The sequence below is a fragment of the Phlebotomus argentipes genome, unplaced genomic scaffold (assembly GCF_947086385.1).
Source record: "Phlebotomus argentipes unplaced genomic scaffold, Phlebotomus argentipes genome assembly contig_15, whole genome shotgun sequence".
Taxonomy (NCBI): Eukaryota; Metazoa; Arthropoda; class Insecta; order Diptera; family Psychodidae; genus Phlebotomus; species Phlebotomus argentipes.
This window is the reverse complement of record NW_026776181.1, coordinates 6,682,697-6,708,245: the sequence shown is the minus strand read 5'-3', so window position 1 is coordinate 6,708,245 and position 25,549 is coordinate 6,682,697. Positions and strand designations below refer to the sequence as shown.

General features: G+C 42.2%; 2 protein-coding genes across 8 annotated transcripts; one reads left to right on the top strand and one right to left on the bottom strand.

Annotated features, from left to right (window-relative positions):
* Positions 1 to 1,548: 1,548 nt before the first annotated feature.
* Positions 1,549 to 4,107, top strand: LOC132263540 (SUMO-conjugating enzyme UBC9-B). The gene is made up of 4 exons (XM_059763345.1): positions 1,549 to 1,748; positions 1,816 to 1,899; positions 1,970 to 2,171; positions 2,941 to 4,107. Exons 1-4 carry the CDS (start codon positions 1,683 to 1,685, stop codon positions 3,066 to 3,068), a joined length of 480 nt encoding a protein of 159 aa, XP_059619328.1. The 5' UTR covers positions 1,549 to 1,682; the 3' UTR covers positions 3,069 to 4,107.
* On the bottom strand, positions 3,864 to 25,503 carry LOC132263537 (uncharacterized). Of its 7 annotated transcripts, none has more exons than XM_059763339.1 (9): positions 24,997 to 25,503; positions 23,101 to 23,217; positions 18,829 to 18,877; positions 17,580 to 17,950; positions 8,681 to 8,974; positions 8,138 to 8,351; positions 7,177 to 8,075; positions 6,474 to 6,907; positions 3,864 to 5,050 (listed from the first exon to the last, which is right to left on the bottom strand). In XM_059763339.1, the coding sequence occupies exons 2-9, from the start codon at positions 23,179 to 23,181 to the stop codon at positions 4,216 to 4,218; spliced, it is 3,177 nt and encodes a 1,058-aa protein (XP_059619322.1). In that variant the 5' UTR covers positions 23,182 to 23,217; positions 24,997 to 25,503; the 3' UTR covers positions 3,864 to 4,215. The 7 variants fall into 7 exon arrangements, with proteins under 7 accessions (XP_059619322.1, XP_059619323.1, XP_059619325.1 ...); XM_059763340.1 differs by having other exon boundaries at positions 25,298 to 25,503; XM_059763342.1 differs by lacking the exon at positions 24,997 to 25,503 and adding an exon at positions 24,614 to 24,630.
* Between the last annotated feature and the right edge of the window lie 46 nt (positions 25,504 to 25,549).

Here is a 25,549-nt window from a genome sequence, read left to right as displayed (position 1 = left end):
ATTACATGTCCAAAGTTTGTTTTCTGTGAGAGACACAAAGTGCAAGTTCTAAAGGAGGCTCTTGAAGAACTGAAGAACAATGCAAAGATCATAGTTTTTGGCGAAAGGGTTGGAGATCTTTTGAACCTTGATGATTTGCTTAATAACCCCACAAATGTGGAAGACTTTAGGTAAGTTGTTTAAAAGATATCAAAGATCTTTGATTATAAATATCTTCCTGAAAGTCCTCCTGATGTGGACGATCAAACCTGCGCGGCCATCTTCAACTCTTCCGGAACCACTGGTCCGCCGAAGGGCATTTCCGTGCCTCACAGAAGCATGCTTTTCCGGGCTCTTTATGGGATTGTGGACACAGTGAGAACTCCCGGCGCAATTCTCTGCTTCAGCTCACTCTATTGGTACGCTGGAACGCTGGCTCTGCTAATCGGCACTCTTAAAGGCCTCACTCGAATCATCACAACAGATCCCTACTCTGTGAATCTCTACTACACCATGATTCAGAAGTATCGCCCAGAAGTTCTCTACTCAGGATCAGTTCATCTGATTGACATTCTGAGTCACAATCTTATAAATGAAAGCACAATGGACAGTGTTAAGTATGCTTGCTTCGATCCCAAGTCAACAACATTAAATACTAATGCTGGAAACACTCTTTAAGATTCTATATATGCGCAGGAAGTGCAATTCCTCAGTCTGTGTGGGAAAAGGCTCGAAAGCATCTGCGAAATGGACACATTTACAGCTGCTACGGAATGACGGAAGTGGGTACAATTGCGCGAGAATCGGGAAAAAGTCAAAAGCATTCTGTGGGCTTTCTAATGGCAGGACTCAAGATGAAGGTCCTGAACGACGTTGGGGAGAAATTGGGCGTCGGACAGAAAGGAGAATTGTGCATTAAGTGGGAATATAAGTTCTTGGTGAGTACAAGCTGAACAACGATTGTTTTGCAAATATATTTATGCGGGTGTTTCAATTTACAGGAATATTACAAGAATCCAGAGGCGACAGCCAAACTCCTGGATAAGGACGGATGGATCCACTCTGGAGACATTGGATATTTCGACGTTGATAATCTTCTGCACGTTGTTGGGCGCAAGGAAGATATCATACAGTGCAACAATACGATCATTTGTCCTGCAGACATTGAAAATGTTATTCACACCATTCCAGGAGTCGCGCAAGCAATTGTTGTTGGGATTCCTCATCCTGTGTCTGCAGAACTTCCAGCTTCTGTTATAGTGCGCCAAGGCAATTCTTCCATAACACAGGAAACAATTCTATCAGCGGTTGAGAAGAAATTTAGCGATTCAAAGTGTCTGAAGGGAGGAGTTTACTTTGTGGAAAGTCTTCCCTTAACTCCATCCGGGAAGGTGAGGAGGAATAATGTGAAGGAGATTGCCGCAAAACTGTACAGAGAGAGAAATAAATGATTATGGGAAGACTTCAACTGTCACTCAGTTTGAATGTTGAAATGTCGAAAAACTGAACTGGCGCCCGATGTGAGCCGACGTGGCGCCTTTTGGGTCTCTTTCGCCGCCATTTCGAACATGAAGTGTGCTCGAAAGTTGGCCATATTGCTTCAAGACAGCGAGTTTGGTGCGATTCTGCCGTGAGATTTCTGTGTTTTGCTGCACAAATAGCGAAGCTGGTATTGAGATTTGTCGTGAAAATAGCGCGGAAGGATGTCAGGTATAGCAATTGCGCGTCTCGGTGAGGAGAGGAAGGCGTGGCGGAAGGATCACCCATTTGTGAGTTGTTCTTTTGTCTGCGGGCGCTTTGGCGGACACGATGACTGAATTTGGGGCGTCTTTTCAGGGCTTCGTAGCGCGCCCCACGAAGAACCCGGACGGCAGCCTCAACCTCATGGTGTGGGAGTGCGCGATTCCCGGCAAGAAGGGGGTAAGTGTTGGACGCCCGCTGAGGCGCGCGTCTTCGAGAACTTTCGCTGACATTGGAGGCTCTCTTGCAGACGCCCTGGGAAGGTGGCCTGTTCCGGCTGCGGATGATCTTCAAAGACGACTTCCCCACGAGTCCGCCCAAGTGCAAATTTGAGCCACCGCTGTTCCACCCCAACGTCTATCCGTCGGGCACCGTGTGCCTGTCGCTCCTGGACGAGGAGAAGGACTGGCGTCCGGCGATCACCATCAAACAGATCCTGCTGGGCATTCAAGGTGAGCCACAGCGCCTCCTGGCCAATTTTGGCCCTGTCGCCGCGAGGACAGAACAACTGTGAAAGGCTTCCAGAGTAGACGCGAAGTGGTTGCGCAAAATGAGATTCACTTGAAGACCAACCAGGAATGCGACCTTATCTGATGGACCGACTTAAGGTCGTTCCTCGTGGTCGTAATAACCTTGAAAGACAAGTTTACTATTCAGCATTTTACAGAAAACCTTTAAAATGTGTTCGCTTTGATTTAAACTGTCTCCAAATTGAACAATTTTCATTACATTCAGAATGTGTGGTTACGTTTTGATTTTTATCCTTATCGCGTGGAGAATTTCATCTAAACCTAGCTAAAGGATACGTTCAACCGATTTGCATAACCGATCAGCATTTTTTCAAACTGAAAGATTACATTTGATAACATTAGCGCCAAAATTGTATCTAAACAGGAAATTGCACGCAATTCCTATCGATAAGTGCCGGTATTGAGAAGAATTGACTGACACTTCAACAGAGGAATAAGCGCTTATAATTCGAGAGATTCTGGAACTCTTAAAAATGACCCCTTTTAGGCTTGCACAACTCTCCGGGTTAATTAGATGGAGATGTCGCAAGATTGTGCAATTGATTACAATAGTTGTGACTTTGTAGAGCAATCAATGTCCACTCTATGCAATGCAATATGGCAGCCTTTCCTCCTCTCTCGCCTCTCAATAACAGCAACTATTTGGCACGCGAGGGGAAGTTAATGACTAAAGTCTCCCATTTCCTTGCAGAGCTGCTCATGGAGCCCAATATCAAAGATCCTGCGCAGGCGGAAGCGTACACAATCTACTGCCAGAACCGACTAGAGTATGAAAAGCGGGTGCGAGCACAGGCCAGGGCCATGTCGGCCACGGAATAGGCGCGCTATCTCACACTTGTGGCTCCTCTCGCGGATGGATTCGGCCCGCGGGCGGCATCTGTCCTTTCACCACATAGATTTTCTTTAAGTTCACTTTCAATTGACAATGACTGGTCAGAGGATCGCATAATTCCATTAATTTAACTTAAATCTGCAGTAATTGTCCTAATTGAATTGGTTTTGCTGCAACAATGTAGAGAGAATTTTCTGTTTTTTTTCTTAATTCTGTTTTTGCTTTTGGCCGCTGGCGCGAAAGCTGGCGGTCGATTAAAAGGAAAAATCTTCTATTGGTAAATTATATGAGAAAACAGGAGACAAGGCGAGGCTCAGGACCTTTCCTCAATTGGCCGATGGGATTCGCAGAGAAGTGAGAAATTTATACACGATGAGGTTAATTTAATAATTCAAATTTATTGTAAGGAATCTTAAGGATTAATAATGAGTGAAGTATAAAACGAAAAATCATTTTCATTTCATGATACAGAGAAAAGAAGAGGTAAAATGATTAAATAATTATGCTTCTTGTTTTTTTTAGTCTTCAGTATCATTGCTGTATTTACACAACACTAGAGAAAAAAAATGAGTTTCTTCTTAAAAAAAACAACAAAAAAAATCTTTAGTTCGGGTTAGAATTTCCTTTTTTGCGCTTCCTTCCTTCCGTGAAATATATTCGTGTTTTCGTCTTTATTTGTTTAAATTAAGGTAATTACAAAAAAAAAGAAAACAGTGAGAGAGAGAACAATTATATATGGCATTAGAATAGAATATTTTTCTTCACAATTAGATTCTTCTTCGTTTTTTTTTCTTCTTAATACCTTTTTTTAATTTGCATTCTTAAAATTGTTAGTGACATCACCAAAAGCGTCTCCTCAACCCGATATTTCGCACAGTTCCGTGTCCCAATTTGTTGTGCGCACACAATTCTTTTTCAGGGCGACTTTTCTCTTACAGGAAATACAGTAATAGTTTTTAAATAAATGGAATATATAAATATACTTGATTGCTATTTATCCTCAATAAATGGAATTCCTTCACTAAATTCCATTAGAGTTTCTGTCTCTTCTGTCAATTTATACTGCGCTGGTTTCAGTTTTCTTAGGATTCTTAGACTTGCTGGACACGGAACTGCTGAGGACACGCGGAGGATTCAGTGGCGCGGCGAATTCCCTCTCACTTCGATCACATGGCGGTTGAGGAGGTGGCTGTTGTGCAGATCCGGCACGTAGCGGCTCGTCGTCACGGACTTGGTCTTGCTGGTCTCGATCACGCCCTTGCCCGGGATGGTTTTCTTGCTGAAGTTCTGCGTGGTGTTGGTGACGCTGGGCCGGCGCGGGTCGTCGTTGCGCGTGGTGTAGTTGTAGGTCTCCGCGTAGTCGTCCGTGCTGGAGCTGCCGCGCCTGATGATGCTGGCCGTGTCCTTGTTGATCGTCACCGGCGATCGCGTGCGCATGTCGCCGTTCCTGTGCGCCACCGCTCTGTCCACGGAGAAGCGCGAGTAGTTGCTGCGCACCGGCGACAGCTCGTCCTCGCCGTGCAGCGTGCGATACAGCTCCGGCGCCTGCTCCTGCAGGCCGCGCAGGAAGAGCGACTTCTGCGTGTCCACCTCGCGCGTGGGCGTCCCGATGGGGCGCAAATCGCGCTGGCTGCGACTGATCATGCTCACGATGGACGGACTCTTGAGATTCAGCTGCGGATTGGACTTGTACGGTGTCCCGTTCGTCTCACTTATGGCGTGCACGTTGAGGCTCTTGCTCCTGTTTAGCGCCTTGTAGGAGCGCGCGGGCTTGGCGGGGCCCGTGTTCTGCGGGGGCGCCACGGTGTTCACGATGGACACGTTGATGGTCGAGGAGTGCGCCGGACGATGCTCCAGCTTTCGCGGCAGCGTTTGCGAGGACGTGGCGTAAGTCGGCGTGCGCAGCTGATTCGTGGACGCGCTGAATCTGCCCAAAGTGGACGCGTGCGTCTGGTAAGGAGAGTAAATCCTGGAGGGAAAAAGGGATAATGCGATCGTGTTCAGTGGATAAGGTCAAGATATTTGCTTAAAGGCACTTTTAGTTTTGATCATAATAATTGATTATTTTATTCAAATGATTAAGTTTTTGAATATCGCCTTGTTATTTCCCCCTTGGCTTCTTTAAACACAATTTCCTTTATCTCAATCTGACTGGCTCAATGCATATAATTTCCCGCATTTCCCACATTAGCAGCGTTCAATGAGGGCCTGTCAACTTTTCATTAAAACACACCATTTAGAGAGCAAATGAGTATTTTCTTTCTTCTCAGCGAATCATGAACAAATTGTGTGACTGAAATGAATTCAATAAGTCATTCTTCAATTGAAAAAAGCACCAAAGCTCTCACTTAAAGTCAGTCTGTGTGCTAAAAAGCGCTCTATTTAATAACCAATTTCATGTGTTAATTCACGCGTGTATAAAAAGCTCTGTGGCTTGTGAAGTATTTTTCACAGGAATTATTTATGGTGTTGGCATTAAAATAGTTAAAACGGTTATTGATATTCTCGTTTTTTTTCCTATTCTCCACTCCAGTTTCCGCACTTGTTTTGTCCCCACAATATCATCAATAATGTATTTCACGGTTATGCTCGTTTTTATTGGCAATTTTGGTGTGTTTCTGAGTGGGTTTCAATCGCACTGAATTGATCAGCAATTCAGCAGAATTATACTTTGTGACTCTTAGACTTTATTGAGTGATTTTAGCTAAGAAGCTCTCAGGATTTTTTGACATCAATCGGAGATTACGAAAACAAGTTTCTCTTTTCTCTACACCTTCTTTAACCACTTTTGCCAACACACAGTTGCGATAATTGTTCCGAAAATCAACACAAAATTGCATAAGTCTTCATGCTTCTGATGGAAGTTCAAACACTCGGACTATTAACACTGTGTTTAAGCGCTGTTAACAGCGATTGAGTAATGCTTATAAATAATAACCAGACCGGCACAAAACAACAGAATTACCCAAGAGATTGACACTGTAATTGCATTGAGTGATCCTCACCCACTCTAATAAGTGCTCTCTTGATAGAATTGTCGATAAATTGTCATTTTTTATTGAATCGTGACCAATGGCTGGAAGGAGTGAAGATCACTTCTTAGGCCTCGATCGCCTCGAATTGATTGAGAGGCGATTGTGACGACAATTATGGAAACATCGCGCTGAATTTGCAGCTGGCTCGAGAGATTGTGTGTCTCTCCAAAGTGTGTCCACAGAAATCGGCAGGGCGTCTCGTGAGACAGACATCGATGAATGATCGTCTCTCTTGTTCACATCACAGTCGCGATCGTGAAATAGTTTCTTACCTACGCAACGCGCAGAAAACCCACAGAGCCTCAGCCTTGATCTCGTACAATATTTTGCGCAGTGCAAAACGCGCCAGAAACTCACCTGCCATTGCGATAAATCTCCTCCTCGGGATGCACTCTGTAGCTGGAGCGTCTCTGCACCGGACGCTGGACGCCGTCGTACTTGTTCTCCCGCCCGTAAATGCTGCTGCCGTACGGATCCTCGCCGAGGTAGAAGCGCTGCTTCGGACTCACCATGATTGTGGGCTGATCGACGATATCACCTGAACTGCGCCGCTCGACTGCTCGATCGCGTCTGGGATCGCCCACGGCACTCCTCTGGACAGTCGTGTGCGGAGTCTCGATGTGGCTGTCGATGTACTGGTCGTACTGCTGATACTCGCCATTCGCGTGGCCGCCACGATGCTGCGGAGGCTGCTGTGGCGGCGACATGGAGCGCTTCGTCTTCAGCTTCGCCTTCCGCTCCGCAATCTTCCCCACGAGCTTCCTCAGCGAATTCCCAATGGCCGTGCTCACCTGCCGAGGCATTGAGAGAGTCGCATTGAGCGAGATCTGACACTGGATTTTATGCTACGTGTCAATCATTATGTTAAATTTGGCGTTTGCAACTTTGAAGCCGGATAAGGTTGATCAAGGATCACTCGTCAATCAAGCGTCATTATGAAAATTATGCTAGGCATTCAAGGGGCGGATAGGCAAATGAGTCTTATGATGAGTTAGAAATTTGAAATGAGTCAAGAAGTGCTGTGCAAATGTAAGGCATGTTATCTATCTCTTCTTCTCACCTTATTCTTGTGTGCTGGCGACGGCGCCCGCGGAGGCGAAGGCTTCCCGTAGCGGCTTCTGATCACACTTGGCGACGCAGATCTCATCTTCTCGTGATCCTCCTCTGCATCATTGGACTGGTACATCATCTTCATCTTGCGCTCCAGGGCGCGTTTCCGCTGCGGCGCCACCGGATGCGGCTCTTCTGGCTCTGCGATTTCCTCCTCTTCGCGCAGATATGTCACTCCATTGGGCATTGGCCGGATCTCCCGGTGGAAGCCGCCATTCTCCCGATACACGTACTCCACCGGCCTGTCCGGTGATTGACGGCGATAGTGATAGGTGTTCTTGGGCGACACCACATAGACAATATCGTCATCTTGCTCGCCAGACCGATAGCTGCTGATCTTCTTGGACTGGGCGTAGAGACTCTCCCCATTGAGCCGCTCCACAGATCCATTCACAGGCTGCCTGAGCCGACGATTCCTCTCCACAGTGCCCTTCAACTCCTCCCTGAAGGCATGTCCAGAGAACACTCGCGCTGGCGCGGTGTCTTTCCTCTCCGCCCAATTGGAGATTCCCTGGAAGTACTTCTTCGGCTCAGGCGGACTCGGAGCTCTGATCTTCTCCCGTGGCGGGGACTGGAAGGTCTTCTGGACTGGCGATTGCGGAGAAGCGTGAGACAAAGGAGTGGAATTGGGAGTGGATTTGATGGTCACGTTGAAGAATGTCTTCTTTGTTGGCTCAACTTCTACATTCTCAATGTCAGCATCGCCATTCCTGGAGTCCCTCGAGGAATCACTGCCAAAGTGACTCTCCAACCACTTGCTAGTCTCCAGTTTTCTCGTCTCTTCCTCCTGATCAAAGTCCAGGGGTCTCTTTGTTAACGCATCCTTGCGCTCCCCGTCAAGAAGGGCGTCTGCGGAGGGAATAAAACTGATCAGTATTTCTTTATTTCACCTTAAAGTGCTGCGTTTTTACCTCTGTGTTGCTGCAAGAGTGTCTTTCCTCGCCGCCTCGCCTTCCTAATCCTATCCGAGAGACTGTCCCAGTCCGAGGGATTCTCCTCCGGACCATCCCTCTCGATATCCTGATTCTCTGCCACGTACTTCATCTCTCTGGCCACCACTTTACCATCCACTATGTCCTCGATCGCTTGCTCATCGCGTGACTTGTACACACGTTGAGAGGACTCCTTGAGAGTACAAAAAGTTGCATTGAAATTAATTTATTGTGGCGAGCAAACCTGTATAATTTATTGTTATTGGATGTGGAGAAAAAAGGGTTATTCTTTATTGAGCCATTCTGCTTTGCGCTCACTCAAATGGCTTGTTATCTAACACAAAGAACGCGAAAATGTATACGAAATGGAGAGACTTGAGATCACTTTGTGATTTCAAAGAAGGGTTATTAAAATCGTATTTTGCATAAATTGAATCATGACCGCAGCACAATGATCAAATATATGAATCACCCAATTTGAGAGTGAAAGGGAAAAATGGTTTCTTCACATGCAATCCTTACTTTCGTTGTTACTTTCTCGTGACTTCCTGTCGACAGTCGATCGTCTTCCTCAGCGGGCACGTCCTCGTCGAAGATCTCCTCGTGCTCTGTGGTGCGCTTCTTCTCCGTGACTAGCGTCCCGTCCGGCTGCGCTCGACACTGCAGATCCGTGTCCTCAGTGTCCACAACCTTGTGACTCTTCGCCGACTGGTGGACCACGCGACAGCCGATGGGCACCAATTGCTGCTGCGACTCCGGCGAGTAGAGCACGTCTTTGATGTTGTCCACGCCACTGTTCGCCGCCTTCACGTAAACCTGTTGATTGACAAGTGTCCAGTCTTCGTGAGAGAGTGTTTGAAAAGAAAAGCAACATGCTTTCTCCGCACTTTCGTCAATATATGTATATCGAGGAAGAAGCGCGTCTCATCGGCAAAAAAAGGCACCACATCAAGTGATATTGTGTGAAAAGCTGGTTTATGGGAATTGGGTCATGAGTCTCGTTGCAGAAAATCCACCTCTCGACGCGACAACATCGCCCCGAACAAATCCACAGCGATCATACATGCTTAATTATGATTTATTGGCTCATACTTAATCGCGCCTCGTCTATAAACTCCCCACCCATCAAATCGCAGCAGTACAAGACGAAGAGAAATATTTCGACAGACGCGAGGCAATCAGAAAGTCACTGGCAAGATTGAATCACAGCGATAAACATTTGCATTTCTTTCCTTCCTGTTAATTTCCTCAAGGCAGACAGAAAAAAAAGTCCCACAGCAAACACAAAAAAGGCGAATCACACACTGAAGACACAGACATCAATTTAGAGGTGTAAATTTATTTATTGTACCGCCCGAGAGTTTTTCCGAACAAGAAGGAGAAAATCACCTCTAATGATGGTTTATCATGCAAAATGCACATTCCGCAACAACTCTATTTAGCGATCGCAGAGACGCGAAAAAGAACTTTTCGCCAAGGGGGAGATAATACAGTCAGAAGTGATGTACAGAGCTCAGCGGAAGTTATAGAAACTGGATGAGTTCCGAAAGATTGCTAGTCATTGAGAGAATTTAGCATTTACAAGCAATAAACTTTGCTATTCGGAACTTTTGATGCCAAGAAATACTGTAAATTGTGCTAAGATCGAACGTAACCTCAAACATTGTAATTTTTCCTTGGAAAATCTTTATTTAGACAACTTTCTGGACAGTTTTTGAGTTTATCGAAATTATGTGCTAAGTATAAGAATTTCAATTATTGACAGTGTTAAGAAGTGGTGTACAGATTTAAGGCATATTATTTTCCCCTTGATTTTTTCACACTTCCTTCTCTGCGACTCAGCCGCATGAGATTGAAAGGGAATCTGCTTGGCTGGGTTGAATTTTATTGCGGGCACAACTTTTTGACTCACTCTTTCATAACAACCATTTCTCGATCACGAGACTTTCAAAAAGCACACTAATTGCTAGTTAGTGGCATTGAAAAAAGGCGACAACACTGCTTGAGAGATAGTGTGGCTAATGTGCAAAGTATGCAAAGTGGAAATTGAGTGACAAATCTTGCACAGAGGAAACCTTCCTCTTTTTCTACCAACACTCGCACACACAGTGTGTCGATCGCGGTGTCTCAGCGTATGATTATTAATATTGAGAGTCTTCACAAATTTAGCATTTCATATTTAATCTATCATTTGCATTATAAACAATTTGTGAAGTCATATTCAGCGATTAGAGAAAGGCCTTCGATTATAAATCGTTGTCCAATCAGCATAGGAGTGTCTCTATCTCTTGCCATTCTCTCAAATCTTAGCATTAAATATCACAGAGCGAAAGCACAGATGAGATAACATTTCCAGCGTATTTTATGATTACAATCGGAGAAAGAAGCTTTCAAAATAATGTCCCTGGGATAGAAAGGCGGCGGGAAAACACTGGGGAGAAAGACATTCTCAAATTAGACGATGTTTGTAGTTGAGAAGATGATTTATGTGTCTCAAAAATTGTGCAATTGTGCCTCCAAATGAGTTCTAGAAACACAGATAACATTCTCAGCATGACAATTCTGCTGAAATGCAACACATTTCAATGGAGAAATTCTCATGGCGGTTTTCATTTTTGCAATAAACTCATCAACAAATGCTCTCGAGACAATTCTTATTAGTTTATTATGTTGAGTCTAGACAATGGCTTATTAATGGTATTCTTGAGATAAATTTTTCCCCTTTGCCAAAGTGTGTAACATAATTCTCTCCACACAACAAAAGGCCACGGCCGAGGAGAGGAGAGCCGAAGGTGGAAAACAACTAAATTGTACACATTCACGGGAATTCAATTGAGAAAAGTGATAAAGAAGTTTTCTATTATTGCTCGATGGTGCTTTTGTCTTGTGCAACTCTCTCTCATCTTTCTTCACCTCTTATTAGTCTCTGTGTCTCCGGTGGTTCACAAAATTAAGATACTCTAAACAAACTTTGTATTGAATTGTGTGAGATAAATGGAAAAGCATTTTCCATTCTGCATCCCTCAAAAACTTCTTTGAGTTCATGAACCATTTGTTTTCTCTCTTGCTTATCTTTGAACAGGGAAAGAAAAAAAAGCAGCAACAACGAAGAAAAATCCACACAATATAAACTTGGAAAGTTCACGGTAATATTGTGTCTCTTATGGTTTGGCATTTATAAAATGGAATGTGGTGTACTTGTGAAAATTATAAGGAAAACTTTGCTGTGCCAGCCAAGAATGGACAAAGAATTCTTCCACCTTCTGCACAACCATCGCTCTCTCTCTCTCTTTACTTCTCTCTCTCTCTCTGAGCTTCTCCATATTCTCCACTGTGTGGCCGCTTAAGGAATATGTCTTTTCTTATATGCATATCGAACGAATAACTTTATAGGGTCATTGTACGAAAGTAACATCGTCAATCTAATAACTTTTCCTCCATTCCCCACCACGCCATTGATCCAGCATATCTCTCTCTATTCTATGTAGAATGCGAGGAAGCGCACAAGCTGCTGGGTAATTGCAATTTAAACACATTCTCCCGAGAGACTGTGGACTTCTTGAGCATAGGCAGAAGAAAATTACCCCGAGAAGCCCGCAAAACGAGTGACTTTTTAACATCCTCCTAATTTATGGAGTGTAATAATTAATATTTTCTATAAACTTGAGCATTTGTGTCGTTTTTATGGTTCAACAAATTGGCTTGATGCGCCGCGTCTAAACAATTGAGTGGCTCTTTTGGTGATTACTTCACTAATTGAATGGCAAACTTTCCTTTCTCATCCGGCAAACCACATCACATTGGCTCAGTCCAGGTGTTCTGAGACTCATGGATGACGAATAAATGTGAGTCAATAAAACATGATATTTATTAATGCCTTTCCATTAATAAAACGAAACGCTTTAACATGCGATAATGTGCAATTTATTAAAATTATTGATTTCCATGTGAAGCAGTGAATGTTTTACGGAACATGGCAATTATTCCCCGAAAATTGCATTTCACATAAAATAGTGCGCGATAGAATCATATTTGTCTATGGAATTATTGATATAATTTTAATTGACCAGAATGCAGAAAGCGTCGAGCATAAATTGTGCAATTTTTGCACTCCGGAAATTTGCATAAAATCCAGTTCAATCTCACACGAAATTGCGGACAAAAATCACACGAGTTTATAAGTTATAAATATTTAGGGTGTAATTTTTTGTGCACAACTCAAAAGCGTCTCGTGTGGAATTTGAAAGTGAAATGTCGCCGCATTTGTGCTGTCTTGAGCTATTAATTCTCCGCTACCTCAAATGTGTTTATCAAACTGGCATCAGTGCTGTTTTTCTTGATCAATTTGCCGTGTGATTTGTTGCAACATTTCGGTGTGACAGACGCTTGTATGGGAGAAAGTTGCCAATAAGTTAATTAAATAGGAAATTTTGCCCATATGTATTTGCAAATCAGCCACTAATTTAATTAAATTCCATGTTGCACATTTTTCCTCTCCCTCTAAATTGCCAACGTTTGTCTTCCTCGTCTCGAAAAGCCTTCTTTCGCCCGGTAATTTTCCAGTGCACGTTTTTTCGGTCTCCGCAGTTCGCCGCCAATGTTGTATAAATATAAATATGCAATGAAATTCTCACCCGTGGTCAATGCTAACAATCTGGATATGCTCGAAGAGATTCCAGGAAATTTCCCGCAAAGATGTGTGTGGAAAATTAATCACTTGAAACTTGAACTTCACCACAAAATGCTGGAGAAAATGATGATATTCCCAGGGAGAGAGAAAAAAGAACACTTCACATGAACACAGTGGATCAAGAGGGCGCAACAGAGCAAAAAAGTCGCTCTAACCGAAGACTTTGGGACACGACGTGGATGCTGTAAATTGATGAAAACAAACAAGAGGTGCGGAGCAAAAAGAATTCCATGAACTCTTGAACTCGGCGCGAATTCGCGAGAGAGATGTTGAATGCTGGCGAAGTGAGAGACAACTGAATCGGCGCCCGCAATGGACAGAGTAGTGAAGCGAGTTGATGATGATTCTGGTTTTCTTGGCTGCAAAAGATCTTCAATACACTGTTTGGCATTCGCGCGCGATGCTGAGAGAGAGTCCGCGGAGAGTCTCTAGTGGACTTCTCTCAATTATTACGAGCCTCTGCACGCTTGATCATTGGATGAAGCACTGGCACAAGGCCAGCTGCCAAATTTTCAGAATAATGGCTAATGACTGCCTTTTGAGGAACTCGCTTAATATTTTCAGAAGCGAGATTTTCTGCACAACCGGAACTGTTCTTTTAAAAACTACCAAACAAACATGACTAATTGCTAAGGGATTTGCTATTAATTCACAAGCCTCGCCCACTTAGAAGCCCCGCCTTCTTTGCTGCAAAGCGAATTTCTGCATATGCAGACACAATGTCAATATGAAGAGCTAAAAACTTGCGATGTTTCTTTCAAATTCTCCCCAGAAAATTACTCTTAAACGTTATTGATGTAAGAGAAGAGTAGAACAAAGGAAGAAAGTCATTCAAAAATGTGTGGGATTTGGCGATGACACAATATCTAAAACAATTCTCTGATGTTTTCTTCTCGTGGTGACCGCTTGAAAACTAGTCATAAATTTTATTATGCGCTATCCATGTGAAAAATGTTCACATAAATTATCTAGAATAATTTATGACTGATTGCTTGATATCTCACTGCAAAGCTTCCAGCAAGACAGTGTTCAATAATCGCCTCATAAATTCCAATAGCCAAAAAGAGTAAAGCAAAGTAAGAAGCTTATCATAAACACCACAGATTAATGCTCTACAATTTCATAGTACATTTTCCTCGAAGACGATCGCGCGCGCGGTCATTCTTGTGGATTGATTTTGAAAGAATAAAATTGATTGCATCGTGAATGAAACAGAAACTTTCACTTTCTAATCCGCAGCGGATTCTGCACTCTTTGATAAATCTCACGTGGGAATAGAAGTGATGATGATGACATTTTTGATACATTCAATTTTCATCTGATACCTTTTAAATATAACATGTGCTGTTCGTGAATTTATTCAGCAGCGAAAATGTTGGCCAACAAATATTTTATGACGTGTCATTTATCATCAATTGTGGCTGCTGTTAAATCTCATGTTGGACGAGAATCACATTGAAAATAGAAGTGGCTTCATGAATAAAAGAATCAGTTAGGAAAATATAATATGAATGATTAACGAGGAATATGGAATTGCGGCGGGTGAGCAGAATTTTATCGTTCGTCTCTCGCGCACCTCAGCTTTTCACTTTATCACCGCGACGACGATGAGACGAAGTGCAACTTTATTTGTTCCTTTTTTTGCACAAATAACATTTCAAATTCAATTGAAAGCACACACACACACAGCAACCGGGGAGGAAGAGCGGCGAAAAAAGTATTTGAAAACTAGTTTTAGAAGAAAGAGAGACTTTCAACAGGTTTCCTTCCACACAAAACACATACTTGGAAGTTCACCTCTTCCATAGCCAGATTATCTTTTGCCCAGCAGCCAAAAGAGTTCCGCAGAATAGCACTCAAGATCAATCGGAGAAGGGAGAGAATCCCATGCAGACGTGCCGCTCATTGGCAAAAACACCGGCACAGCACGAAATGTATTAAATCCATCAAAGTGCATTAATTTTATGCATTTATCACTTCGTTTGGCGAAAATCTAGACACACGAGAAATGCTAATCACAGTTTAAATAATATTTGACCATTCATTAGGTTAGATATGATAAAATCATGCCAATAATCTGTCCATGTAATTTACATTCAATATAAATGATTTTCACCATTGCAAACATCACTTTGAACACAAATTTGTGCATTCAATACTCACCAGAGACACTTGATATCCAAAATCTTTGATGAATTTAATATGAATCAGAAAATGAAAGCGAGACTTAAACCACAAGTTCATCTCCACCACAAAGCGTTGAAATCATCTGAAATTTATCGCCCAAAAGCTGGAGTATTTTCCCAACATATTATTATCGCCGTTTCTGACATTATCACACGCCGAAATCGTGACAGAAATCGATAGCAATTTGAAACTAATTGCAGCAAATAACCTTAACTGCTAATGCCACTCTTCCGAGATGACTCAAATCCGCTGAAAATCGCCACTCCACACACAATCCAGGAAATGTGATACTGAAATTGCAAATTACACAGAACTAATTGATGCCCAATTTGCTAGTTTTGTCAGAGCGCAAGTGTTTATAATCTCTTACACAGCGTCAAGTACGTGTGTTGAAGCTGAAATTCGGCGACACATCGAAGGTGCGATATTTTAGTTGGACGGCGCACACAAAAAGGCGTCTAAGACAGATGAGATAATGAAGAGAAATAAGCTGTAAATCGTGGGGAATTGCTGAATTGCTGTATGTTGTTATATTGTGGCGCGAAAAATTTACATTCAATTGCCACGTTTGTCCTTCCGCAACATTGAATCTCGCGTATTTGACGAGGGCAGGGACGCGATGGCGCAAAAAGCGACACTCACAGACGAATTAAAAGTGTATCTCTCTAGAATCTTTTCATCTCCCTTCATGTGTATTAAATTAGTGGAAGAATTTGAGTGCAGAGAGAAAAAAGCTGCGGAGAATAGGAGTAAATTACAATTGTGAGTCTATATTCTCGTGCACATTCGCCACACTGTGGCTTCGCCGAAGCCCCGTGAGCTCTATGGGAGTTGTTCGTTCATTATGATGAGAATTTTATATTAAATATAGCACAGCACACACACCACAGTCGCGGTGTATAATTGTGGATGAAATATAATCACGAAGAGTGAGCCTCTTAAGGTTATTTGTCCATAATGGCTCATTTCGCGGCAGAGACGCGGAGAGGTGGAATTGAATTTGAGGTGAGACTTGAAATAATGCAAACAAGTCACTGACGATGATATTGTGAACGACTTAATGCTTGGGGAAGGCGATGCCGTGCTTCAAACAATCCCGGCAATCACCTGTCTCAATCATCTCGCAGCTCTCCTCATTCACATGAAGGTTACCATCGCTGAGACGCGATGTGCAATAGAGAAAACAATGGTCAGTGCACAAAATTCTCACAGACTCAATTCTCCAGGTGGCCGAGACGCGAGGCGAGTCGGAAAAGCCGCGCGTTCTTTTATGCAATCTCCTCAATGAATCTTCGTGAGTCACCTCAGGGAAGGGGTATAATTTTCACTCTTCTTTTTGCCCACTCCACCCAATCATCGTAATTTGACCAAATACACTCGGAAGCTCAGCGACGTAGCGAGAGCTTGAGCTTTCCCAGAAGACGCAGTCAAGCCCGCACTCGCTACGCCTCTGCTGCACTCGTGGAAATACACAATTACCCAATGGAGCTTTTCTCAATATTTGCAAAATTATTACTATTGGACTTAGGGGAAAGCGAGGTAGTTTGGTATGAAGATCTTTAGTAATGAATTCTGATGCATTTTCCAAAAAAGAATTATACAAAAAGCCTTTAAATGACTGATAGACATTATTTCACAGCCAATGGAAAGAAAACTTATGGATTTTCATTGGGTTCTCTGACTTAGCAGAGACACATTAGCTGAGCTCCATTTAACGAAAGATTTATTTTCACGAATTCTCGCAAAAACACCAAAAATAAAAGGAAAAACATCAAGATATACAACTATATCGGTGCTTTATAATTGAAAATAATGAAAATACGTAATTTAACTTCAATTTCTGTTCGAAAAAGGCGCTGTCTGACTTTTCGTGACACCCACAAAAACCGCGCCTTTTTCCACAAAAGTCATTACGCTGAAACGAGCTCTAAATGCGCGAGAAATTATTGAAATAGTCGAATGGACTTTGTGTACAATGACTTGTGAATGTTGAACAATAAACTGAAATCACCTGTACTATTCTGCCCCGCTCTCCCCTACTGTTATATTCTGAATAATCAACATCACGGAAGGTGAGTTTGGAAGGTTTTTCATCGAGTTGCGCTCAAGTTACTCACGATTTTTCAGTGAAAAGTGCAAATATTTCAGCAGCTCATCACACATCTTTTATCATTTTGATTGAATATGCAAATTTCATTTTGACATGATAAACGATGGAAAACAGATGGATTTGCACATCTTTTTTTCACAAACTTTCCCCTCAATTTCAAGTATACTTTTTTTTATTATTTCACCCATAGATTGACCTACTTTTCTCTTTCCAATGCCTTCACTTCCCTTTTGGCAAATGTGCAAGTGCAATTTTGCCCCCATCTGCGCTTCATAACATTGTCAGACAGATACACATATAGAGAAAAGCTGGTGCACTTCACCAGTGAAGGAGAAAGTAATATATGAAAATTGCACTCAGACGATGATGGAGTAAAATTACAATCATATAACATGAAATGTTGGGAAATAATTTTCCCATAGTCTTTGACTTACCTCATCGGAAAAGTCACCGAGGTGCTTAACGTCTTCTGTCTCGAGGAGTTCCTCCTTCTCCTCGCGTGACACGATCTTCTTCTCCTTCACCTCGCGCACCACCCCGTCGGCGGGCGCGGCGTGACCCAGCAGCGACACCGTCCGCTTGCCCGCGTCGACAGCCTCCAGGGCGCCTGGCTCATCTTCGCCCTTGTCGCGGCGCTCCGTCGTCTGGCTCTCCTGCTTTTCCGTGTCCTCCGTGGTGTTGGTGGACACAATCGGCCCGGAGTCATCGACAACCTTGCCATCCTCGAGTATCACTTGGCGCTTAACGCGCGTCTCAATTTGTCGCGTTGTCGTCAATTCCGTCTTTTTCTTCTTGATCCATTCCTCTGATTGTGTGCCATTGTCCAGTGCGGCGTGTGTTCAGCGGGGGGGAAAGAGGAGGAATAAACAAGGAAATAAATATTTTGCAAGAGAGATTTTGCGGAGAAAAAAAGCCACAGAGTGGCATCTCTTTGTAAACATGCATAGGTTGTTCGAAAAGCTCGTGGTCTTAGCGAATATCTTATGTATAAAAGTTTTTAGTATTAGAATGAAAACCGTGTTATTGACATTCTTGCCAAGAATGCATAAAAATTCATTGCATAGCTCATGTGGCATTTGAAGTCTGTTAAAGGCCACTCAAGGAGGAAATAATATGACTTAAATCTGTGCATCACGCTTCTTAACACTTTCAGCAAATAGTCTTAGACAATTTGCGCACTAATCCTCGAATTATCCGATATTTCTGCAAGAATCGACTTAAGAAAAACATTATTATGATTGTTTCTACTTGAAAAATCAAAATAAACCCAAATAATCGATATAATTTGGCAGTAAAAGAAACACTGAAGAAAGAAATATTGTAAGCTTTTGAACACTTCCACTTCCCAAGACCACTTGACTGTATTTTCTCCCCCTTGAAGCTACTTTATTGTCAATACTGTCTCTTGTTTGCGTCATGATGATAAGAATTCCTATGTGGCATTAATTAGTTAACTCTTTGAACAAAAGCTTTGGTTTTTCTTGACTTGTTTGTGTTATATTTTCCACAGAAAAGTTCTTTCATTGCAACACAAATAAAAACTCAAAAACAGAGTCTTCTTCCTAATGAATCAACAAATGAATTCTATGTTTTACTTTGCACACATAAACTGACTTCTTCACAGGCCACGCATCTTCGCAACAACCCAATGTGCATGAAGAAGGTATTGTAAGATTTTCTCACCATGTTTCTCGACTCCCTGCTGTGTTGCACCCTCTGGATCGTGTTCCACCTGGGAATTTACATCGGAAATGTTAATTTTTGTTATGTGTCGCACATAGAACTGCTCTCTTGGTGTCTTATATGTCGGCCGAGATAGGTAGAAGCTGCAGTTGGTGTTATTGTTCCGATCGGGCGTCTTATCGCGACTACAATTGCTTGTGGCTACAGGTGACACAAGTAGAATCACAACCATTCGACTTTCACGGCGTCTCTTCCATGAGGAAGTTTATCACATAAATTGAGAAGAATTCAATTGACTTGCCACGATTCGTGCACACTTGTCGGAGAGTTGGAAAAAACAGTCTCACAATCGATACATTGTCTGACGCACTGAGAGAATTAAAGATTATGAAGTGAGAAAAAGAACTATAAAGCCTAAGACACAATCAAATTTCTGGCTTCCGCAGAGACGAGTCAAGGTTGATTATGTGGTAAATATATATTGAGTAATGCTGCTCTTTTTTCCACAGAATCGCGCGCGCTTCACACGCACTCCCCTCGCGCCCAAATGATTGGATTTATATTGCGAATTATTTGACGAATAAATAATTCAATTCACATAACAATTAAAATACACACACTGTTCACACTCAATCCGACTGGCAATATTGCTGGAAATTATGTAAACGCAAATGTGTAGACTCTTTTTATCGGATTGAGGAAGGGTATTAAATAACACTTCTGCAGTAATTTTAATTGTTTTGCATTACCACACCTGTATTTATGGATATTTTTCGGTATGGGCCTTTTATTTTCAAATGTGCCGACATTTTTGGTGTAAATAGCACTGGGCAAATATGAACATTATTTTCAGTGGCTTTCTGTAGTGCCGGAGTTTTGTGGTGTGATTTATGATGATTTGATAGTAATAAGTATGGAATGTAAGGAGCGTGAACTCAACAACTACACGCACTGCGAATAGTCCTATTGTGATGTTGCTAATGTTTTATGCTTGTCTTATGTTGGGAAATTCGTCGTATTTGTCTTTGCTCGAGTTCAACAGCACGCGGATTTTTCCATAATTCACTTTGCAGGCTGAATAACTTTGAATATTGTTGGTGACAAAGTTCAGAAAATGCCTTCAATGTTGGCGATCCTCCCTCTCATCATTAACACACAATTGTATACACAAATTGGGAGAGGGAAGAGAATTCTTTGGGTGTTCTTCGCACTGAGATTCCCATCAATGGAATATTTTCCTCCTCTTCGATGCTCTGTCCTCGACGTCTGCGGATGGATGATGGAATTTATTGAATTCCCTCACAGATGATTGACTCTAAACAATTGTACGCCGCATTTACCATTCAATTTGACTGAAGCCAGCGAAGACGGTTGGAAGGAATGGCAAAGAATGGCGAGAGATCTGTGCAGATGCGGGTGAGAAGAAGCAAGACATGTGCAATATACACGCAATTTATTGTATCTCATTCACTTGTGTTTGAGAGAAAATGAACTGGGCTATTATGTAAGATCGGTCGCTCCATTTGAAAGTAAAACAACGCGAGACTCCCACAACTCAATGAGCTCCTAAAACACGTCTTTTTATCTCTGTGACTGTGTGGATTTATGGAATTTCGGATGCACACACAGAGTGTTTAGAAAGGGATTTTCTCCCTTGACAGACACACCAAATAAATCGATCCTCTGGGTGGGGGTGGAAAGTGTCGCGAAAACTCCGCACAACCCTTATTCTACACACCAACGATAAATTCAATCCATTCTACACCCGGAATATTATGAGATATTCATGGAAAATCGTCTAATTGTTTCCCACCAGCAATTTTCACCACCCATCCAGACAAACCCTCACCGGAATGGGGCTGGAAAGTGCACAAGATGAGAGTTAAGTGGAAAAGTTTCGTACAATATTATAGCGTTCAATGCATGGGTGAAACATACACTTTTCAATTTATAATGCGCGAAACTAATATGGGTGTTTGGAATTTATTAATGAATTTCCCATGTGGAAATTGTCACACAATTTCACTGTTATTATTAACTCTCCAATGTGCCGCCAACCGAAGTTACACTTTGGCTATACAGAACGGCGCTCTGGAGTCGCACACACGACAAAATGCACAATTGCAACGTAGTTTAGCATCGTCCCAGGAGCAACTAAAGAGCACACCAGTCACTTACGAGAGATACCGTAGTCGAGGGGCTTTTCTATGTGGCGGGCGAGCGCACATAAATGCTATTTGTACATGACTTTTGTGCTGTGTAGTAAATTGAAGCTAATACACAGGTGTATGGAGCTAGAGTGGCCGCTCAAGTACGAATCTTGGCGTCGTGAAGCCCCCCAAAGAGAGTGGAACAGTGGGGCAAAGTTGCGCTTCACTGGGCAAAATTCCACACGGAGAGCAAAACACCTCACGTGGTGAGGCAACGCCATGTGAAGCCAGAGACAAACACAACAAGAGGCTCAAAAGGCGCCCATAAAGAAATTCATACGCTTTTCACCACCAGGAAGATTCAGCTTCTATACACAACACATGCACGCGGTCGCGCAATTTTCTATTTACTAACAAATATTGCACCAGCAGCGCGGCGGAGGCCGAAAAAAAGGCGCCAAAGAGAGGTAATTTATCCCTCAGATATGTGAATTATGCCACATAAAACTCCAAGCAATTCAATTAACTTGACTTCAGTGATTTTCTGTGTTATTCAAAGTGTTTGCGAGAAGGGGCTGAAATTGCAGCAATTAACGTCTTGCTCAAGTAGATAAAAAATTGGTAAATTCCATCCTTAATTGGTTCATTTCTCGAGCAGGAATTTCAACAACTCTTTGGGGAGTTATAAATTCACTCTCTTTTTTCCCCGTGCCAAGTGACTCACGTGTGAGGTCGATGGGATGAATTGCAGGAATTTTTTAGAGGCTTTCAATGCCTCTGAAAATTCTCAATGTCATTAAGCAAATGCCTAAGGAAAGAATACCATTTGATATGTAAGAAATTGTGCACTTTACAATCTCTCGCGGAATTAGACTTTGACGGAGGAACAAAATTACATTGAAACGCAGTGTTTGATTGATTTTTCAGAATCAAAGGATCATTGCGACTTTCTTTCATGACATTTTAAATAAGCTGTCAAAGTTATAGATTCGCAATATTTATAAAAGTGAGGTATTATTTTCAGATAGCTGAAATTCGTGCTTTACACCAGCGCCGCCAATATAAGCTATGAAAAACGTAAAGTTGCAACTCAAATTCGATACTTTTACGAAATGTATGAAGTTGTAATGAAAATTGATGATATTTTTTAATATAATGCATAGAATTGCGGTTGAAATTTAGCATTGAAATACATTTAATTTCGCGCAATCATGTATTTTTAAGCTTTCCAGGTCTGTAAATCTCGGTGTATTAAGCTAATTGTTATTGTTATATCCAAATGCAAATGCGGTCAATTAAGCTCACAATTGCAGAATCGTAAAAATGGCTAATGAAATAGAAGACACACATTTTTGCGCGCGAGAGTCAATGAGTTGGTGCAGAGATATTAAAATATTTTAATTAATTAGTGTGGTTTTTATACGAAAAATATCACTGCGGTCATCAATTGTGGGTTTTCGCCACGAAAAACGCTTGTAATTGGCCACTCGTTTTACACCCAATCTAAAATTCATGGTATGGCAATTCATCATACAAAGGTGAGCCTGAAATCGACATCATTAGTTCGAGTATCTCAGGTGTGACTGTCGAGTAGGCAGCATAATCAGAGATGTGTGTAGGAAGACTTTCTGGAGGAAGACAGTTAAGTTTTGATATGAGACTTCTCTTATCTCACTTTCACCGTATTATCTGGCAATGTCCGACGGAGAACAAAGAAGGCACACCGCAGGTTTATTGCCCACTGAAAATTCATTGGGAATCCTCACCTCTGCATAATCGTCGTCTCTATTATATTCAGTTCATGCCGAGCATCTCGCTCACTTGCAATTTCATCTCTCTGTTGCACACGAGCAACACCGAGAGTATACATATCCACATAATCGTGAGGCACTGCTGTGAGCATTATTACGTGCTTTTATGTAATTCCTGTGCCTCTGGGAAGCGTTGCGAGTGGAGAGAGAGTGAGAGAGGAAGGCTTCACGGTGGAATTCATTGAGAAAAACATAAGTAGAAAATTATTGTTGACTGCTTGTCGCCAGAGAGCAAAGACAAATACGTAGGAATTATTGATCTTGTATCGATCATGGAGTGATGATGGTATCAGTGGAGAATATGGACTTACCACGTCTCTCGTGGGCGGCTCCAGGACAAGTCCCTCGTATTTTTGCACATCCAAAACCGCTGCCTTGGCGGATGACTCCATTCTCGGACTATCGTTCTATCGTCTTTCTGTCGAGACCTACAAAATTGGGCAATTTTTTTTCTCTCTCAGAAAAGCCACAACATTCCCCATGAGATCAAGGAAAATAAGAGGAAAACAAACAGTTGAGGGGCAAAATAAACGCCTACATGTAGACAAAATTGTCCAAGTGATCTTGCATGATCTCATATGATCGTCGGAATTTCAACAATTTAATATGCATAGAGACTTTTTTGCACTCAAAAATCAAACATTAATAAACAACAACACACACTTTTCGCACTCTTGCATTCCATTAGAGGGTTTATAGCAGATCACCGTCAAATCAATCAGTTTTTTCCGCATATCACAAACTCTGTCACATGATCATTTCCCCCTTTCGTGACTGTGCATGTGAGAAATCCCTCAGTAATTGCCCATATGTTCGCCAAAGTGTTAAATCACAGCTCTTTTAGCATGACAAAGACACACACAATTTCCCGCCACATTCAATTAATAACAAAACGATGCAATTGTATCACGCATGAGGATCAATAAAACTGCTGCTCGAATCCATGTTAAAAAACAGTCAACATGATGAAATTGAGCCAGGTTTAAGTTGCACAAATTGGATATTATAAAACTGACCGGGTGCTTAATTGAACAACACATAATTGCACTTTTTTTATATTTCAACAACACTCACACTCCAACTGTGCAAATGTGGGTTTTGTGAGATGGTTACAGTATTGTCCTTGTTTACCCTCCATATTAGGTGCTAAAATGTTAAACTTTTTTCTTCAATTTCTCGCTCTCACTCACTCTGATGGTGTTGTAAAATTCGCTGAAGAGTGATACAGTGGTGTTCAAAAAGTTCACTCAAAAAAAGACCATTGTAGCTGGAATGTGTCCAAAAGTATTCAAATGCCAATAAAAGAGGATTTATTGGCAGTTGCAGGTGCTCTTAGTGAACTTTCTGCTACAAAAATTGCTTTTATTACTTGCCAACATCCATCAATATTATACGATGAAAGTTTTTTTTTCATTATATTGAGTCTACTCAAAAAAGCGTTTATACGCGCTTCATTTGTTAATACGTTTACTAGCATTGAACCTGAGCACAAGAACTGAGCACAGATATTCAGAGTCCTACTTCCACTTAATTGTTGGGTTGCAAGAGGACAAAAAAATTCACTTAGTTGCTCAAAAATGGACAGATTTTCAGCATTTTTCACTTCCTGCTTCTTCTGCACACAGTTTCCAGCAAAAGGATCTCTTTTTTTCTCATTTGAGCAACTCATTATCACTGATTTTTTCCGTTTGTCAATGCTTAAAATTGTCCCTTCAAAAGAATTGGGCAGAAAATCATTCGTGTGTGTTAAGGCGGTTAGAAACAAGTGCGTAAAGTGAATTTCGCAGAGTTGACGCACAAGAAGCAGACACTTTTGTCACTCACTGTTTGAGTACATTTTAGTATTTTCATCATACGCCATCAACAGTGTAACACAAGGTTAATTCACTGCAATACTGAACAATTTTCCTTCTATACCCAATAAAGCACATAATTTATTTATATTGTTTTGGACCCGAATGGCGGAGGTTGCACTGTTTAAAATGTGTGTAAAGCACCTCATTGATTGCACACAACAGTGCGGCTCTTGTGTCACACACAATAATAAACCACCTCCCGGTGCTAAAACACTGGGCAAATTGTGGCCTCTCTGTCACTTGGCTGTTATCTCAGGACGGACATTCTCATTTGCATGCATTTCATCTGAGGGGCGCGCGAAGAGGTGGGCAAAAATGGTTGGTGTGTGGAAAATGCAAATAGAGTCTTACCGCGCGAGCCACTCTGCCGAGTGACGTAATCCGCATTGAGGGAATAATAATCCGGAGTGGATGGGAGCGAATTTAAGCACTTTGGAGAGCCGCGCGCGTTGTCGCAGGACAAAAAAGGCAGCGCGAAGCACCAGCTTCTTCTTGTCTGCAGATCGCGATCTTGGCTGTTCTCGCGGACTTCCAACTCTCAGAGACACACAATATCAATTGTTTTCACACAATTTTCTCGAGATGAATTGAAAAATTCCTCTGTGGCCGCGCGAACAGCACAAAAAACACCCATGAATTGCTTCACTTGTACCTCAACCTCCAGGATGAATCGATGATTGATCGTGGTGAGATAAGTATTTTTTCTCTCTCTCGTGTTTTTCGGTTTCCTCCACAAGTCTATTAGGGAGTCAAGAGATGAGATGAAATCGCGTTGAGAAACACTCTGGGATGCTCACGAGGTGAAAATTGACTCGCAGGCGAGAATGCTGGGATGTTTACCGGACAGAAATCGCGTCACGACTATTCCCACTTCCATTTGCCTATGTTGGGTATTGGTGTATAA